This window comes from Cibotium barometz, chromosome 12 (genome assembly GCF_041138505.1).
Source record: "Cibotium barometz isolate CiBa-2024 chromosome 12, ASM4113850v1, whole genome shotgun sequence".
Taxonomy (NCBI): domain Eukaryota; kingdom Viridiplantae; phylum Streptophyta; class Polypodiopsida; order Cyatheales; family Cibotiaceae; genus Cibotium; species Cibotium barometz.
The window spans coordinates 27,579,412-27,594,968 of record NC_141057.1 but is presented as its reverse complement, the minus strand read 5'-3'; the positions used below and the strand labels follow the sequence as shown (position 1 = coordinate 27,594,968).

Genomic DNA, 15,557 nt, shown 5'->3' with positions numbered 1-15,557 from the left:
ACCTCTTTCTAGACATTTTCTTTCTCTAGGCCAAAACAGGGTAAAACAAGATCTTTCTTCTATTTCAGAGAGAGGAATAATTACAAGAACAGAAGGGGAGGTTCTTACTCCTTTACACCTCAAAAGTTGGAAAGAAGAGTCTTACAGATATTCAACACATCTTGTATTCGAATCTCACTTAGGTAGTTTGCGATCTCTTGAGTTTGTTCCTACAACATTAAAAAAACACACTCTCTCTCTACCCCTCTTCTCTCTCTCTCGTCTGCCTTTTTGTAGATAAATCTAGGCGAGGTAACATAAGTCATGAGTTAGCTAGTAAAACAGCAACACCTGGCTTCATGGTCCCCTCTCCCTGTTTTCCACAAATTTTCGGTCACCAATCAAATCGCTATCTGTGTGCGATCCCCCTTTACCCATGTGTGGCATGCATGGCCATTGCTTTAATGTCAATGCCCCCCCTCCCCTCCTTTTCAGCTAGAACGGAGACTGCACAGTAACAGGTAGTCCCTCTCTCTCTCTCTCTCTCTCTGTGTGTGTGTGTACGCGCGTGTGTCTCTCTCTGTGCGAATCCCCGTACTGATCGGATGATGTTGTTTCTATTTCTGTGCAGGCCCTATATGGACGTATGACTCTGAAGCAGAATGCAGCGATGGCAATGGCAGGTTAGGTTTTGTTTCTCCTATCATGTAGGGAATTGCCGCGCCATTGATAGGGTGAGCTCTTCTTGAGCAGGTACATGAAGCCGTGATCAGTTTTGTTTGAATATTCTGTGTAGAGTTAGGGTTTGCGAGTGCCCTTGCAATCAGAGTAAGAATCAGTGCCTGATTGTTGATCCTTTTAATCAATACTCAGGGTCAGGGTTAGCTCGAGGATCCATTTAGTTACACTTGTGAGCATTCTGGGTCTTTCCGTGTAGAGTTAGGATTTGCGAGTGCCCTTGCAATCAGAGTAAGAATCAGTGCCTGATTGTTGATCCTTTAATCGTTACTCTGGGTCAGGGTTAGCTCGGGGATCCATCTAGTTACACTTGTGAGCATTCTGGGTCTAGAGCTGTGCAGTCCGAGTGAGAAATGACAGCAGGTAGCGGAAGCAATGCTACTAGACGGAGAGTTTCACTAGCAGAAATAGAATCAACAGGCAGAACCAAAGCTCGCCCTGTCTGCAACCCTGTCCCTAGATCTAGCCCAGTCACCTTATCTGAAGTTCTGTTAGCCCTTCAAGAAACTCAAGAAGAGAGAGATCATCGCATTCGCAACCTTTTCGACTTCTTCGACACTTCTCACAAGGGTTACTTGGATCATTCAGACATAGAAGAAGGGTTTAAAGCTCTTGCCATTCCATCCCAGTACAAGTATGCCAAGGATTTGTTGGATGTATGTGATGCCAACCACGATGGCTGTGTGGATTTCGATGAGTTTCATCGATACATGGATGACAAAGAGCTTGAACTCTACGGTATATTCAGGGAGATTGATGTCAAGCATAATGGATGCATTCTGCCCGAGGAGCTCCGGGCTGCACTACAACATTCAGGTTTTCCAACATCTAGCTCTTGGCTTCAACTGAGTAATAACAGCAATTAAGTGGGTTAAGTTGCAGCATAGTTAAGAGGTTTTTTCTCAAGCTCTGCATTTTGTTATCACTGCATCTAAGGTTGTATAAACCAGTGCTTGAAGTTCATGAAATAGTTTGTGTAAAAGGTATTTTTTTTGAGCAGAATTTGCAGCCCAATGGTAGATACAAAGTACACCTGTTGGGAGACACAAAAGAGGGCTAGCCGTGAGACAAAGCTCCCATGGTTGGCCTCTCCATTCATGCAGTTGCATTAGAAGGGTGACAACAGTTGGTATGCGGGATCCCTGAGATGGATGACAACACATGGCCTCTCTATATATTCCTTGCTACTCAGTTAGTGTTTCTAACAGTTTCATGCATGTCCCAGTTCAGAACTGAACAGGGACATCATAGAGGACATTTGAATGATATACATCTGTGGGACATGGATACAATTGGAGACACTCTAGTCCAGAATCAGTTTATGGAGAGGTCAGTGGTTTACCTAGATGCCAGGATATGGAGGGACTTGTATGGGACTAAGGATCTCCATGGACTAGCTGCAAGTGTCATTACAGGTCCCACATTGAAGGAGTGATAAAGGTGTTAAAAAATGGAAGATTAAGAGGTTTAATGTTGCCCTGTGTAACATGGATGAGGTTGGGATCAAGGAGCACAGTACGCTTGAGCCAGAGAGAGATAGACACTCTCATCATATCGTTCATTTGTAACTTTCGTGGACAATGCCGAGCTGGAGAAGCAAGTGATAGGAGGACTGGAGGGGCACATCTGAACAAAGGACCATTTTTTGATTGTAAGGTGGTGCTCTCTCTTGCTAGGGAAAGTCCTGCGGTGGCTTTAATCTTGTGAGGCCTTGACATACTGCAGTACCATTTACTGCCATTGGCTATCAGCAGTATCCAATAGTTTTTATCCTTATATTTTTGATCTAGCTGTTATGTGGCGGCTTGGGCTATGGCTAATACACTATGAGCCACGGGAGTGTAACAATGGTTAGCTATGGGCTATTCTGAGAGTCAATTAAAAACTCCTGTAACATCAGGGTTATTAATAGGGCCTGGGGCCTATATAGGAGGCGTGGCTGTGCATAAAGCAGTGTGTTGAGTCAACTGTCTGTTGGTCTAGATCTAGACTAGCCCATGAGGCAGGTCATGGATTGCCGAGCTTTGTAGGCTGGAATTGTATGTGGTATGGGTGGCTTGGTGGTGGTTTGACTGCAAGATGTTTCAGAGATAAGGTGGCCTTTTACTCTAGTGTTTTATCTGTCCAACTCTTCAATGTGTAGGGGTCATCCAGAGTAGTGGATCTATGCTTGGGTGGTGATTCCCCCAGCTGCTTTCCCTGTGTGGTATTCATGTTTATGTGTCCGTGTGTTTGGCCATTGGGTGCAGGTTGATCGAATATGCTATGCAAGGGCTTAACAGTTGGTATCAGAGCTGAGGCTGTGTCAAAAGGAGAGCTATGGGGCATTCGTTCAGTTCTTGTGAATGTTGTTCTGAGGCATGTGTGGTTGATTCTCAAGAGCTCTCGTTGATTGGCCAGAACGTCACATCTCATAGGAGATGATGATGGAGGGTGATAACTATTCAAGAAGTTTTTTTTTTCCTTTTGATTCTCGGGCAAGAGAAGGGAGTATGCATGGTGCAGAGGTGACGGGAAGCGGGAGTTTGACTTTGCTCTTCATGTAGGAAGACAAGGCAGCCACTGCTTTTCCTTGCACTCCTTCCTTCCTGGACTAGTGACGCTTTATTTTGACTGCTTGACTTCTGATACTTTTACTGAAAACCCTGTCACTCCTTTGATTCCACGCCAAGTCTGGTTTGAGAATTGTGCATCTGTTCCAAATTGTCCCCATGCATGCAATCCCTTTCCCTTAACACAGCTACGGTCTCCTGCTGAGAATGATCATGCCTGATGCTCCACCTTTGGAACTGATATGAGAGCCAATGGTATGCTCCTATGAGCACACAACTCCTAGGGAATGCTTTCCTCTGGCTTTGCCTGTTGCCGACCACCACATAAATGCTACTCTGGTTGCATTCTTCCATGGATCTGTGCACCTTTTTTGTGACAGCTTAGTGCTTAGATGGCTGAGCTTTGAATGTGTGCGAGATCTTTTGACACTATGATTGACTCATATGCTGATGATCCTGATTTTTCACCTACATGGAATGCCATACATGCTAACAATTATTTGCAATTAAATGATTATTCTTATGCAAATGGATTTTTGTTCTTTCAAAAGAGACTTTGCATCATTGCACCATTTAGAGAACTAGCAATAACTGCGATGCATGCTCCTGCATATATGGGACATAGAGGAATTCAATCCACATTAGCTGCATGTAAAGAATATTTCTTTTGGCCTGACATGAAACATGACATTGCAAAATTTGTGTCTGAATGTATTGTTTGTCAAAGAATTAAACGCCATCATGGTGGTAAACCCTTTGGTCTTTTAATGCCCCTACCTATTCCCAAAGGTCCATGGGAAGATATTTCAATGGATTTTATTACTGGCTTACCAACTACCTCTTCTCATAATGACGTTGCATGGGGAAGCCTTACTGTACTTGATCCAGTCCTAAGCCTACTGATTAGGAGCATTGATGATGCTTAACACAATGAATAGATAGAGGGGAGAGAGGTGAGCTGCGTATTCAGTATATTACTATGATACAAAAAGACATCTTTGACTAATCAACTTCCATGGCCTTTGGCCTTCCAAAAGGGGATACCTAAGACCTCTATGGACTGACTATCACCCACCCCAAGAATGGGGATCAAATGCTTATGACCATGTTTGGGCCTAGTCTATTTATAGGGCTCCATAATCACAAGTTGGCCAGTCTATCTGCTGTCGGCTAGTTCTTCTGCCCACAACCCACATAAAATGCTGATAAATCCTGAATATTTTTGTCGGCCAGCCTTGATGATGCCCGCGTTTGGGTATATGTTGTCGGCTAGCTTCTTGATGCTTATAAGAGCAAAGTGATGGCCAAAACACTCCTATTTGTGGGGATCTCCTAAACGCAAAGCTCGAGTGATGAGTACAAACCCCCTAAGAGGGGTGTAGACTAGCTCACCTCCCAACCATAAGTTTTGTGCTTCGAACCACCCGCAAGCCAGGGGCTAAGGTTTGACTCCTACAGATCAGTGCCAGTCCTTTGGCATGCCAATCTGCGCGTTGCTACTCACGTAGCGAGAGTCTTGGTTGAACTTTGACCAATAGTGAGGGTATGACAATAACCCATGTCTCACTTATATAGTGTCCATTGCCGTTATAATTTCGAGCACACATGGATTTGTTAATAATAACCTTAGCCGCCCATATTAGCTTGCTTTCTTGTGTGCACGTGACATGCAGATTTTTATGACACCTCTTACGGACACTGTGCATTATAATTTGACATGTGGCATGTGGTGGTAGCATATGTATGCACCTTGTAAAGAGGGGTCTCTCCTATAAAAGGACCATTCTTATAATCATTGAGAATGGCTAGTCTTTGAGTTCATCTCGTGCCCTCCTGTTAGTCACTCTTGTTAACCACTTGTGATTAAACCCTATTACCTAACATCTGATATCAAAACCTTCTGTACTCTTGTACTCTAGTTGCCCCTTTGCGTGGTTTTCACCGCCGCCCGAGAGCTAGGCACCATTGCCTGAGAGCCATCTGCTGCCACCTTAAAGCCACTAGTTGGCACCTCAGAGTCACTAGTTGCCTCTTCAGGGCCACCAGCTTGCTGTTTCCATTTCCATTAACGGCGGAGATAGTGGCAAAAAGCCACGTCTGCCCAGCTCATTGGTGGCACTACTGCAGTGTGCATTGCCATTGTCATGTGCAAGACGTGTAGGCTAATCCGTGAAGGGCAATAGATAAAGAACCAGATTAGAACCTGATTTTGGAGCTTATACTGTTGGTGTGGGTAGGGAAGCCTAGTGGAGGAATTGTGAGGCTATCGGCTAGTGCATGAAGTGATTAAGACCTGTCGGCTGCAGCAACAAAAGTAGAAAGACTTGTCTAGGACTTGGCCGAGAGCAGGTCGGCCAGTCCACTAGGATTTCCAAGCGCATATTTAAGACATTGTTTGCTCATTGTATAGATCCTTCAGGCTTCAGCCCTTCAACAGGGTGGGTTATAGGTTAGATTATAGATAAGGTGTTTCCACCTTTTGATGGGGGAGCCGATGGCTGGCCAAGATTTTGTACACCTTTTTGTACTATAGAATATATTGAATACTCAGCTCTCTCTCTCTCTCTTCTCTCCATCTCTCTTGCTTGAGTTTTACATCAGGTTGTTTCAGGATGGTGTTTAGGTCTGAAAGAAGACCCCCAGTGCTTCCGCATGTGACATTGGTATTAGAGCTTTAGGCTGGTTCTAAGATATTGTTCTTGCCCATGTCCCACCCATCCTTACTGCAGCACGCATGGATGAAACCATCGCTCGTGTCTTCATCTTTTGGTGGTGGAACACAGGACATGGAAGAAGTTCCCAGGAGGTTGGTTGGTGGTGTTCCACAAGACCCAAGGGGAATGGTAGTCCTGTGAGTTGGGTGCCACTTGGGGCACACCAGGAAAGGCTTTCAGGCAATGGTTCCAAGGGAGGATGATCCTCCAAGGGGTGGAGTGAGAGTGCCAGACTCAATACTCAGGAAAAGAAGAACAGAGAAAGTGTTCAGGGATAGGGCATAAAGGGAAAGGGGACAGGATGGAATAGATGCACAGATCTTCATCATATTTTTACAGTTGGATTTGGAGATTGGGCCGGGTTTTCAATGAAAAGGTTGCTAGGAAGGGAAGGATGATAGGTTTGGGACTCCGTGAATAGACGATGGGATGATGTCGGTCATCCAAGAACAGAAGTTGGAATCTTGTCATCAAGTTTAGTGGGGCATGTCATGTGCAAGACGTGCGGGCAAATCTTGTGAAGGGCAACATATAAAGAATTAGATTAGAACCTAAGCTTGATTAAGAACAAGATGCTGAATAAACATGATTAAGACAGAGGAGAGAGAAGAAGAGAGAGATAGTTGGTGTCAAGGTTTTCTTTATTCAATGTTGTATGCGCGGAAGCTTTGCTGTACTGATCCACAGTCCTAAGTCTGATTAAGAACAAGATGCTGAATAAACATGATTAAGACAGAGGAGAGAGAAGAAGAAGAGAGAGAGTTGGTGTCAGGGTTTTCTTTATTCATATGGTACAAATAAGTGATTGTATGTCTGTACATGATCTAGGCCCTTGGTCAACCCCAAAGGGGTGACCTCTGGTCTCTTATACATGCTAGATGCTGGATGCTACTGTGAGGACAAAAGAGACCAAAGGACCAAATATATGAAAGATCAGAGTAAAACAAATAGCATGTGTCAAATCCCCATGGATCCCCTCGTGATCGATCTTGGTTCGAAACTCGAATCCTGCAAACACAAACAAGCAAGGGGGTGCAGGCCTGACTCACCTCCCAATCATGACAGTCGTGGGCAAGCCCACAGTCTTGGCTGTCCCCACCGAGCCATGAGCTGAGCTAACTAGGATGACGTACCGATCAATCTCCTCCTCGCGACGTCCCATACTGCCACGAAGCTGCCCTCGCGGGCCTCGAGATTGCTGCCGGCCTCGGCTGCACAAAGCAGGTGCACGTCTGCACTAGATCCAGGCTCCAAGACCATAGAGCTCTCACAAACTCGCGAGACTCTCTATATACAATGACTAACCTTGGCCACCCTTTTATAGGCTCTTGGCCGGTCATCGGGCGTCCACACTTGGCCGCCCACCCATCCATACTTGGGTGCCCGCCTGTTAGTATTTCCCTAACTCAGCCCGTCAATCAGCCTGCCTAGTTCCAAGCTTTCCCAAGCCTCGAAACTAGTCTTGCATGCGTATAGCACACGGTAGATACACACTGTGCACATGACATACTCCCCTTCCTCTAAGAGCTCACTCCTGAGCTCACTAAAAAGCCAGGGTAATCTCTTTGAAGAGTAGTCAATGTCTCCCATGTAGCGTCCTCCTCAACACGATTCTTCCACTTGATCTTGTATTCCGTGTGATAAGCGTATTACGCAATCGTCGGTCACGAAATCCAAGAATCTTTTCAGGTTCATGCCGGAACAAATGTCATGTCCTCGACATCTATAATTTCTTGAGGAGTAACTAACTGATCTGCTCCACCTAGTACTTCCTTAAGTCTACTGACATGAAATACAGGATGAACTTTCACATGAGAAGGCAAATCCAATTCATATGCAACTAAACCAATCCGTCATGTAACACGAAATGGTCCACAGTATCTAGGGGATAATTTCGAAGATCTACCTGTCCGTAAAGTCTCGGAATCTTTCGGAACTCGCAAATACACCATCGTTCCTTCAGAGAACTCTCTCGGTGAACGATGTCTATTAGAATAAAACCTGTCTCGGTCTTGAGCACTTCTAATAGATTTCTTTACAACTTGTAACATTTCCTGCATATCTTGCAAAAAATTACGTACTGCATCATGCTGAAGTCCTGAGAATCCTACTGTAACAGGTGATCTTGGTTGAAAACCATACATAAGCATGAAAGGACTAAAACCTGTACTCGTATGCTTAGTACTGTTATAAGCAAATTCTAACGTAGGAAGATAATCCTCAAATGAACTCTGTCTTTTGGATACATGTGCTCGAAGCATATCCTCCAAAATCTGATTCACTCTTTCAGACTGGCCATCAGATTGAGGATGATCTGAGGAACTCAAATTCAAAGTTGTTTCCAACTTCTCAAAAACAAGTTTCCAAAAATCACTTGTAAACTTAGAGTCCCTATCACTGACTATGTCCTGCGGTAACCCGTACAGTCTAAACAATTGCTCGATAAACTGGCGAGCTAATTGTGTAGCTGTAATAGTCTTCCGGGTCGGTAAAAATCTAGCCATTTTTGTCAAGCGATCTACCACAACCCAAATAGAATCGTGGCCTTGATGTGCTCTTGGCAATCCGGTAATAAAATCCATGGAAATACTTTCCCATTTATTACCTGGGATTTGCAAAGGATGCAACAACCCAGCCTGTCTAAAGCGTTCAGCTTTATTTGCCTGACAAATTTGACACTTGAGAATATAATCTTCTACATATCCTTTCATCTTCGGCCAATAAAAAGTGTGTTTCACTAATGATAGTGTCCTGTGTACCCCAGGGTGTCCAGCAAAAGGGTCGTCGTGACACTCCCTCAAAATCTTGGACCTAATGTCCGGGATCTGTGGTACACAAATTTTGTCATTACGGAATAGTAAACCATTCCGAATCATCCACTGGCCTCCTGCAGCCTGAATAGTAGACTGCTCAGTCATCGAGTCTTGGTCAATCAATGAGCTCCCGTCCTGGATCTTCTGCCAAAATGGACCAAAATAACTATCAGTCTTGCAAAGCCCTCTCAATGACTGAAATAAGTCGGTAGAAATCTCGGTGAACGACAAAGTATTCACCTCTCTAATCCGACTAAGCGTATCTACAATACTATTCATGGACCCTTTCCGATAACGGATCTCAAAATCAAAATCTTGCAATAACTCTGCCCAACGAGCTTTCCTTACTCGAAAAAACAACAAAACCGCGAAAAGAACGAAGTTGTTTCATTGTTCGTGGTATAGGCCAGTCCAAAACCTTCTGAACTCGGTCATAGTTAATGCTCAATCCATCTCTAGTGATCTTGTGTTCCAAGTAAATGATGTCGGTCATAAAGAACTCACATTTACTTAACTTAGCATATAGTCGATTCTGTCTTAAAATAGATAAGACAATCGTGAGGTGTCTGACATGATCCTCAAGAGTACGACTATACATCAAAATATCATCGAGGAACACCACCACAAATTTTCCCAAATGTTCACGAAAAATATCGTTCATCATTTGCTGGAAAGTGGCTGGAGCATTGGTTAACCCAAAAGATAATACGAGAAACTCGTAATGGCCATACCTAGTCCGAAAGGCGGTTCTTTCGACATGCCTTTCATGAATACGTATCTGGTGATAGCCAGTACGCAAATCTATCTTCGTGAAATATTTCGTTCCTGCTAACCGGTCAATCAGGTCATCTGATCTAGGGAGAGGATAACGGTTCTTAATAGTCAGCTTGTTCAATCTTTTGTAATCTATACACATTCTCCAGGTATTGTCCTTCTTTCTCCTAAGCAACACAGGTGCACCCCAAGGTGATTTACTTGGACGGATCTGGCCGATCCTCAAATAATCTTCGAGTTGTTTAGCCAACTCATCTTCCTCAACTTGGCTCATCCGATAAGGTGGAATACTGACAGGATGAGCACCAGGGATCAAGTCAATACGATGATCTACTGTCCGTTCAGGTGGTAAACCCGATGGCAATTCCTTAGGAAATATATCTTGAAACGAATCAAGTATCTTCTGTAATTCTTTGCTTTCAAACACACTTAATTCATTCACATCCAAGGAAGGGATGAGAAAAGAAGAAAGTGGAATCAATACACAATGGAAAGCGGTATACAAAGAAGAATTCATTATATTTCCAAAATCAATTGTATTTACAAGAGGTCCCTGAGAGGGATGAATACAATCACCTAAAATACTATACTTGGTGTCCCTATGCTGAAAAGAAAAAATATGACTAGACTAATCTATCTGGACGTCAAGAGTCTTAAACCACTCAATCCCTAATAACAAGTCTACATTGTCCAGATGCATGACATAGCATTCCAGAATATCTTTGTAGTCCTGAATCTGGATTGGAAGCATCTCCACCTTGCGATCCCAAACTTGTCTTCCCGCAGGTAGACGTATCTCATAGGTATGGTCGCTGAGTGTCGTATCAAGACTCAATTTCTGCACAAGTTTGTAGTTAACAAAGTTCTGCGAACTGCCAGGGTCTAAAAGAATGTGAATCTTATGGCCATTCACTTCTCCATATACTCGGAGAAGATCATGCATGCCAAATACCTTAGAATTGAACAGACAATCAGAACAAGTACTAGGGCGAGAAAGTACAGCAATTGACTTACCTGTCAAAGACAACTGGTTAGCTGCCTTTGGCTTGGGTCCCGCGTTTGACTTGGTACCCTTTTGCTTCGGGCACTCATTACGCATGTGTTCTTTTTCTTCGCAGATAAAACGTCCTTCCTTCTTGAGCTTCAGAGCCCTAAGGAGTCGTTTCTTCTTCGCTGGTGTCGAACTTGAATTCTTCGAAGGTTGGTCCGAAGACTTTCCCTCTGACGTGTTAGCCATAGGTGCGGAGAACTTTCTTTTATGCTTGTTCCCCTGCTCGGTAATGGGTTTCGACTTGGAAGAGACCATCGTATCATCATAGATACTAGTTGAATGAATGGCCTCATCCAAAGTTTTACATTTGTTATTTTTAACTTGTAATCGGTACGAGTCGGGTAAACCAGCTACGAAAAACCCCAACAAAGTAGTGGGATCCATCTTTGTAGCTTTCATCTGCAAGTCACGAAACTTCTGGAGGTAGGCCTCATAAGTGAGGTGCTGCGAGGTCATGGTCAAAGCTGAAAACCGGGCAACAACATCATAGTCATCCTCTTTCTTGAGGAATTCTTTCTTGAAGATATCTTCAAATTGTGCCCAAGTCGTTGGCTTAGGGTTGAGTTCCTTCCACCAAAGCAAAGCTTTGCCGGACAAGAAACCTGCTGCTAACTGGATCCTTTTTCCATCATCATATGGATGAAACTGAAAGTGAACTTGCCACTTATGTAGCCACGTGCCCACGATCTCCTTGGAGGTGTGGGAAGGCGGTGCAGAGGATGGGCACACATCAGTGAATTTGGCCAGGTACTGGTGGTCGTGGAGCAGGTTACTTGTATGTGACAGCCAGGCGGGCAGGTTTTCTGCAGCATGGAGCATACTGCATCGCTGAGGCATCTCCACAGCCAGATTGGACAGGCTTAGACCAGCATAATGGAAGCGGGTCTATGGGTTTTTGGCACCGTGATTGGATGGTGCATATGTGGATTTATCTGTCATAGAAACAGGGCATTGGTTTTTCGAGAAGAAAACAGGACTTTGGTAACGAGGATACAGACCTATGGTTTATCAGATACAGGTCTATGGTTTATCAGATACAGGTCTTTGGTTTCATGTGGAAAGCATGATTTTGAATTCATGTGAACAGGTTCTAGTTTTCTCGAGGTTGCATGCAAGCTGTGACTATAGGAAGGACATGTGGTTTGGTATTGTCCTACTGCTGTTTGGGAAAGGGTTTGTGGGATCCATGGTTGAGATGGAGAAAAGCAAGGAGGTGTTGTATAGGTGTGCCTTCTCTTTGGAATGCTTTGCTGTATTAGCGAGAGTTCTTATTTGGAAAGTCCTGGGTGAAAAGCTAAAAGGAATCCTATTGCTAAAGGATTCGACAAGTTGTACTTTGTACTCAAATTTGATCAAGTAAAGAAATACCACAAGGGGCGCCATTGCATTTTGGGGCCAATCGGTGTCCTTGTACTATTTGCAGGAGCACTCTAGCCCCCCCCTGTTTGTTATTCTTTTCCAGGTTCCCATGGGTGATGAAGTGTTTTGTGTGCGAGTGTTTGTTCCACCGCCCGTCAAGTTTTGAAGGCCGGTTTCATTTAATGTCATTTATAAATATAAACTTTATTAAATAAATGACTAGCTAACTTGACCAGCCCCCTAGTTAGTATAAATAGGCTTGCATAGGGCTTAGTTCTACCATTCAGTCTTCAGAAAGCTAGGCGCCTTCATCCGCAGCATTAGGAGCATTCCCCGCCTTCAGCCTAGACTAATCCCAGCCCTTCTGGAGCTTGCGTTTTGCTTCAATCAGTCCCCTGCAGTTTAACGCAGCACATCAGCAGGCTTATACAGCAGTTCAGCAGTTCATTCAGCCCTTGCAGACCTTGGCGCAGCATACAGTCCATAGGCACCTGCATTCAGCCCCTTCTCAGGCCCCAGAACAGCATACATACCTGCGTTTCTGCACAGATCAGAGCCGGCTGCAGTTCAGTCCAGACCAGCCTGCGTTTTCAGTCCAGCATCAGTTCTACAGCAGTACCCCGCCTTCTGTGCATCATCCATACATGCTACAGTCATCTGGTGAAGGCAACATATCATTCATAAGCATTTACAGCATAGTTACATAGCTTAGAACAGTCCACCGCAGTCCTTTCTCAGCCTCAGGTGTGCAGCCCTTCCTCATGCCCTTGGGAAGGGTGCATAGGCTCGAGATCAGTTCATTGAGGTGTTTCTACAGCCGTGTACAGTTCAGCCAGGCTTCCGATCCTCCGAGATCTTGCGTTTGGCTTATCTATAGTCCATAGTCATTCTCTCTAAAGTAATAAAGCAAATACTATCTCGTTATCGGGATAGGGGGCCCTTCAGTGGGTAATTTGGGACCCAATCCGGTGTACAGTTCTCATATATCTCTCTCTCGTCTCTTTAAAGTTTGAAGTATTAAAGTGGATTGTTAAACTCACGAAACTCAGCATACAGAAGACGGTGTGAGCATTTGTGTGACAGGATCATCCAATACAAAGACTTCCAGTGCATATTACACATCTATACCTGTGTTTTGTTCCTGGCCTACACGGTTTCCCGGTTTCTACATGTTCCTTGCCTTATGTTGGCGGTGGAGTGCTATTTTTGCTGGATAGCAGTGTTTTGGCTGTGTTTTTCTTCCCACAGGAGGTTTCTACACTCAGAGGGGGTCTATCTCCAGCTGCTTTACTTGAGGATCAGTTTCGAGAGCTGTTTTGTATATGTGGAGACTTTCTTCTATGATAGGAGTTTACAATTTTCTGGAGGAGAGCAGTGATCTTTTCAGAGATCTTGAGTAGAGTTTATTTTGTCCGAGCTTGTGTTCTTTGCAGTATTTGCAGAACAAGGAGGGTGTTTTTCCCTTTGCGGTGTGATCCTTTATTTGTTGTTGATTCTTGGGATCTGATTCTACTTTTGGAACAGTCTTCTGCTATCTGTAATGCTTTTGAGGACTTTGTTACCGCTGCAGTTTATATTCTTGCTTCCCTTCCTCATTGTGAGGAGTCTCTCTCTGCATCTCTTTGTGATGCTTCCGAGGATGCCCCTTCTCCTGCCAGTTCTGCAGGCTTGTTGTTTTGGAGGATGGTTTTTTGGACCCAGTGGGATGCTTTGGATCTGTGGTTGCTAACCGTGCCTGGGGCACAGTGGTACTTACAGAGTTTTTTGGATTTGGATCAGAATCAGGTTGGGCTGATATCAATCCGACGATATCTTTTTTTAGAGGGGGATGTGGAGTCCTTTCATCTTGCGGTGCCCACCTCAGTGGTGTGTACTTATGTACAGCATTGGGCAACTCATGTTATGGACTTCAAGCAATGGACCCCATCTTTTCTACAGAGTCTTTACATCTTGCGATGTCGACCTTTTCAGAGGATGCTTTTGTATAGCATTTGGCTACTCTTGGCACAGAGTTGGAGCAGATTGACTCTTTCTTTTGAGGTTCCAGTGAGGAGCAATTTGCTTCTCCCAGGATTGGCTATATACAGGATCTGATCTTGGTTGGCTATGAGGTTATTCATACCTTCTCCAGTGTGGATACGCGACATTTGACTTCGGGGAGTGTTCTTACACTTGGGTTTGGAACCATTATTTGGAGCAGCACGTCATAGCCTATATGGTTGTTTTCTTCCAGAGGAGCGGTGTACCTGGCAGCTTGTTCTGTTACTTTTGTAGCTGAGTTGCTGAGGAGATTGCTTGTGGAGCTTTCTTGGTACCTGTTTCTGCAGTCTTTTATCTTTGATCGAGGACGGCGTCTATGGCTTCTTGGAGTTTGCTCAGCATCCGGTACTGAGAGGGGGTGTTAGATATCATCGCCTACTTGCTGGCTTCCTATTTGGTGTCCTATTTTAGCCTCTAGGGCTGACCATGTTAGTCTGAGGGGCTGGTCACCCCTCACATATATTTTCCCATATTTTTTCCCATTTCATGGAGTCTTGGGTATTTTCCCATTCGAGTAGGTATTATAGCTCTAGTCGGCTGCCTTCATGTATAGGTGTATATAGCTGGCATGCCTCCCTCATATTTCACTACTTAGCATTGCTTGCCTAGCTTGTCTAGCTGCAGTCCCTCACATACGAGGTTCTCCCCTCTTGCTCAGGAGATGTATTCCTTTTGGTGATGATATTGAGAGCAGGTTCTCACCTGTGTTTCCTCTCCATCTCTCTCTCTCTCTCTCTCTCTCTCTCTCTTCTGTGTTTCCACTTTCCCTTCTTCCACTGCACATTCTATCAATGGTTGGGTGGTGAGTCAGGCCTGCATCCCCTTCACGTTGTTTGGCTTTGTTTTGCAGGTTTCGAGTCATGTTTCAGGATCGCTCTACGAGGAGATTCGTGGGAATTTGACAATTAGCCATGGCACAAGTGTGCACTTAACAAGAAGGCTACCTCATACAATGGGGGGGAGGGGAGAACAACCACAGGTGGTCTAGAGTGCCAAGTGGGCTCACTACCACTGTCAGTGAGAAAGAGACGGTGATGCCAGATTCTCACGAAGGCCTCGTGGTGCTTCTGCATGCCTCTGGGCCACTTTGAAGCTTTCCCCATTGTCGGAGGGTATGGATGATATCAAGCGAGATGCTCTGGATGGACTCCACTGGCAGGGTGAGGGTGCCCTCGATGGCCTCGCCACATCTGGCTCTCCAAATGTGCCACGCAACAATACTGCTACAAATCTCCCATCTTTGGTTGGATCCTGGAGTCCAATGATAAGTGGATGGAGTTGGAGCTAGCACTGTAGAAATATGGAGATAAGAGACACGTAGGGCAAGTCCCCCATCCTTCTCACTAATCTCATTGAAGGCTTTGAAGCCGCCTTCCATGAGATCCCAATGCTGAAGAAACAAGGAAATTGGAAGCCCATCTTCTCTCGGGCATTTGTCTCGAGGAGTGCCATCAGAGGCTCTGCAAGCTCCTTTGCAGTGAAGGGTGTCAACAAGAAAGTCCGGAGAGCGAGAGGGACCACCTCTCTCGTGTGCCGC

At 44.8% G+C, this 15,557-nt stretch overlaps 1 protein-coding gene across 3 annotated transcripts in view; it reads left to right on the top strand.

Moving 5' to 3' along the window:
- The first annotated feature begins 315 nt into the window (after positions 1 to 315).
- LOC147633247 (calcium-dependent mitochondrial ATP-magnesium/phosphate carrier protein 3-like) overlaps positions 316 to 15,557 on the top strand; it is a 33,700-nt gene continuing 18,458 nt past the window's right edge. The window contains exons 1-3 of one of the 3 annotated variants that reach the window (XM_086806282.1): positions 316 to 500; positions 611 to 732; positions 999 to 1,533. In XM_086806282.1, coding sequence (XP_086662408.1) covers positions 1,071 to 1,533 — 463 coding nt within the window. In that variant the 5' untranslated portion in view covers positions 316 to 500; positions 611 to 732; positions 999 to 1,070. The other 2 variants (XM_086806280.1, XM_086806281.1) reach the window with 2 other exon arrangements.